This window comes from Zootoca vivipara, chromosome 13 (genome assembly GCF_963506605.1).
Source record: "Zootoca vivipara chromosome 13, rZooViv1.1, whole genome shotgun sequence".
In the NCBI taxonomy this organism is placed as follows: Eukaryota; Metazoa; Chordata; class Lepidosauria; order Squamata; family Lacertidae; genus Zootoca; species Zootoca vivipara.
In genome coordinates, this window is record NC_083288.1 from 30,587,515 (window position 1) to 30,591,333 (window position 3,819).

At 42.9% G+C, this 3,819-nt stretch overlaps 1 protein-coding gene across 1 annotated transcript; it reads left to right on the forward strand.

Moving 5' to 3' along the window:
- The first annotated feature begins 237 nt into the window (after positions 1-237).
- LOC118094690 (vomeronasal type-2 receptor 26-like) lies at positions 238-1,194 on the forward strand. The gene has a single exon (XM_035135293.2). The coding sequence runs from the start codon at positions 238-240 to the stop codon at positions 1,192-1,194; it is 957 nt and encodes a 318-aa protein (XP_034991184.2).
- Positions 1,195-3,819: the final 2,625 nt, after the last annotated feature.

The window sequence follows — 3,819 nt, forward strand, 5'->3', positions numbered from 1 at the left end:
ATAATAGAATTGTAGAGCTGGAAAGGACCCCAGGGGTCATTTAGTCCCACCACCTGCCAGAGCCACCAGGTTGCGAGGGTGACTGTGGGGGCCAATGTTGCATGTGTCATGTCAGAATTTTTTTTGGGGGGGGAGCTGGGTGCAGAGCTTACCTTGAAAGTTGTGCATTAACACACACACACACACACGTCTTAAAGGAAGACAACATCATGAACTGATTTTAGAAAGGGGGGTGCTATGCTGAAGCTGCAAAAAACAACTTCTGAAAAAGTTATTGACCTTTTTTCAGATGCAGAATTTTGCTCATTGTGCCCAAAAGATCATTATCCAAACAAAGAAAGGAATCAGTGCATTCCAAAGTTGATAACCGTCTTGTCGTATAAGGACCCTTTGGGGATGAGTTTAGCCATCTTTGCACTTTTATTTTCCTTGATCACTGCTCTAGTGCTAGGAGCCTTTATAATGCACCGCGACACTCCTATTGTCAAAGCCAACAACCGGAGCCTCACCTACACCCTCCTCATCTCCCTCCTGCTCTGCTTCCCTTGTGCTTTGCTCTTTATTGGCCGTCCTGTGAAGGTGTTGTGCCTCCTCCGTCAAGTTGCATTTGGCATGGTCTTCTCAGTGGCTGTCTCTTCTGTGTTAGCAAAAACTATTACGGTGGTTCTGGCTTTCATGGCCACCAAGCCAGGAAGTAGCATGAGGAAATGGGTAGGGAAAAAGGTGGCCAATTCCATTGTTCTTCTCTGCTCTCTTGTTCAAGGAATTATTTGTACCGTATGGCTGGCAATTAACCCTCCATTTCCAGATATTGACATGAACTCAGTGACTGAAGAAATTGTACTTGAATGTAATGAGGGGTCTGTGACTATGTTCTATTGTGTCCTGGGTTACATGGGCTTCCTGGCTATTGTGAGCTTCACTGTAGCTTTCCAGGCTAGAAAATTACCTGACAGTTTCAACGAAGCCAAACTAATCACTTTTAGCATGCTTGTGTTTTGCAGTGTTTGGTTATCCTTTCTTCCCACCTACCTGAGCACCAAAGGGAAATACATGGTAGCTGTGGAGATCTTCTCCATCTTAGCCTCCAGTGCTGGACTGCTGGGTTGCATCTTCTTCCCTAAATGTTACATTATTTTTCTGAGGCCAGAACTAAACAAAAGAGATCACTTAGTAAAGAGAAATGTTCACTGATGCTTGTGGGCATTCTGCAACCCTTAGAGTGGACCAAAGCTGCAGAGTAACCTTCCAACATGACTTCCACTCTCAGGCTTCTGCACATTTGCAGTAGGAGATGATGAATGCACCTGCTTTTTAAATTAGCTGACATAGATTAATCTAGTTCCACAGGGTTCCCGAATTGCTTCTGGGACAATTTGATGACCTCTGTTTTTCCTCTTCTGCCCTTGAAGCCAATTTCTTTTTCTTTTCAAGACTAGTTAGTCGTTATTGACCTGGGATGAAACTGAATTAAAAAAAGTGCCTATTCTTTTTTCCTCTGTATCTCATGGTTTGGACAATTTTGCCCATGTGTTGCTTTGAAATAGTGTATTTGATGAAACGAATCAACTGGACCCAATAAGAGATGACATCCTTTTTTGAGATGTGATGATTTAATAAATCACCATTCCAATTGCCATACACTACTGTATTACTAGAAACAGTTTTTCTTTCAAGATATTGTAGCTAACACAGCTCTAATTTTTAAAAAGGCAAGTAGTTGACACTTGGAAACTGTTAAGACTTTAAACCTAAGACGATGGCAAAGTAGCAAGGTCACGTGATTTAAGTTGTTAAGTCGTTAAGTTGTTAAGATGCTCAGTATATATAGAGTGTTTGTTTTGTTTGCCTGTGGGGTGTGGAGCAGCCATGTCTGAAAGGTGTTTCTGTTATCTGTCTGCAATAAAACTGTCTTCGAAAATTGGGCTTCTGTGGTTGTTACTGGCAAAGCTACAAGGCTTTTACCACAACAAGAATCCAGCCGCTGTGCTTGATCAATGCTCTGCAAAGAGAACTGTTTCTGGTCTGCGCAGCAGAAGCGTTTTACTGGACCAGTGCAGAAAAAACTCTTAGGTTATGGACTGAGTCTTATGTTTTGGATTCTAATGTTGTGGACTCACACGTTTTGGTGGCTGTATCGTGTACAGAGACAGTGAAGTGGCTTCGGATGTGAGAAGACCTGCTTGGTCATACATCCAGCCATAAAAAAAGGAGGAACCAAGAGAGCAGCATAAGTGAAGGTTTACAGCTTCGTTAGCTGCAAAAGGCTAGTTTGATCTCCCGTTGTGTTTTTTTGCTAATAAATCACCATTCCAATTGCCATACACTATTGTACTACTAGAAACAGTTTTTCTTTCAAGGTATGGTAGCTAACACAGCTTTAATTTTTAAAAAGGCATGTAGTTGACACTTGGAAACAACAGACTTAATGGCTACACTAGTTGGAAAGCATGGTCAAAGCTAAAATTAATAAACTGAGGAGCTCTTTTCCCAGCATATGGGTAATGAGGTGAACACCCCACAGCCAATAGGGAAGTAGGGGTGAGGGACTTGGCTTTAGAAGCCTGCTCTTCCTCCAAAACTTCCTCCATGTGAATTTGCAGTAGGCAGCCTCCCTCTCTCAACCCCAACTGTAGGTTTGGCCAGTCATCTTCTGAAGGGACTGGGTAGAATTTTTTGCAAATTGGCACAGATTATCTCCCAATGAGTGCATAATCAAGGAATAGGACATTTGGAAAGGCAGGCTACCTCTCACCTTGTTCCCCCAAATTTAGTCCCCCAAAATAATTCAGATTTTAAAAAATCCTGTTGGCAGTCGACACTATTTTAGGTCAAAAAGTATTCTGTAACTTTCCTGCTGCTTCTGCATATAAAGATATCCTATAGGTAAAGAACAGAATGGGATGGATCATCCCTGGCTGAAAAAGACTTCGATGAGTTATGAGACATATTTTTCCTGTCTACATAAATATTGTTTTTGCTGGTTTGTAGAGTTTGTCGCAAGTTCCTTTCAATTTCAATAGATCACTATTTTCAGAATGGTAGTTTTCAAGACACTTGGGCCCTTTTCTGTTGTTTAATCCCATGAATGGAATCATTCGGTGGGTGTAGTGGAAAGAAGTCTATTGACTCCAATCCCCCAATGTGCTCTCAATGGCTTTCTACGACAGGCATCCCCAAACTTCGGCCCTCCAGATGTTTTTGACTACAATTCCCATCTTCCCCGACCACTGGTCCTGTTAGCTAGGGATCATGGGAGTTGTAGGCCAAAACATCTGGAGGGCCGCAGTTTGGGGATGCCTGTTCTACGACATATTTTGGTGGCTCGGTGCAGCAGGGAGCCTTCTCTATTCATGCAGGCTACTAAATCCATTGACATGACTGATACAACTAGAAATGCATTAGAGGGGACTCCTGGCTGTATACATTAAGCCCCCCCCCCAACAAAACAGAGGTGGTGGAAACGGCTTGCAAGAGTGGGGTGGAGGGAGGTGGGCCAACTCACATATTTGAAGTAGGTGGAAAGTGAAGAGCACTTAAACTCTAATTGCTTATCCCATAAATGTGCTGCCTGTTTCTGTGTGCAATGACCACTGCTATCCTGGCAATAGGAAAAAGAGGGAAGGAGAGAAATATGGACGGGGCCAACTTGTATGGGCTGTGCCTCATTCAATTTGTACCAACTCCTGTTACTACTGCATCTCACTGTGCCACTTTCAAGGCATAGATTGCTACAATGTGGAAGGGGATAGAAAAGCGTCTTACATAAGCAGAGTGCAACTTTCACTACTCTAGATCCAATTCTGTGAGCACTGAAAG

Coding starts and splice junctions, on each gene's coding strand:
- LOC118094690 (XM_035135293.2), top strand. CDS start 238: ATGCTGAAGCTGCAAAAAACAACTTCTGAAAAAGTTATTGACCTTTTT.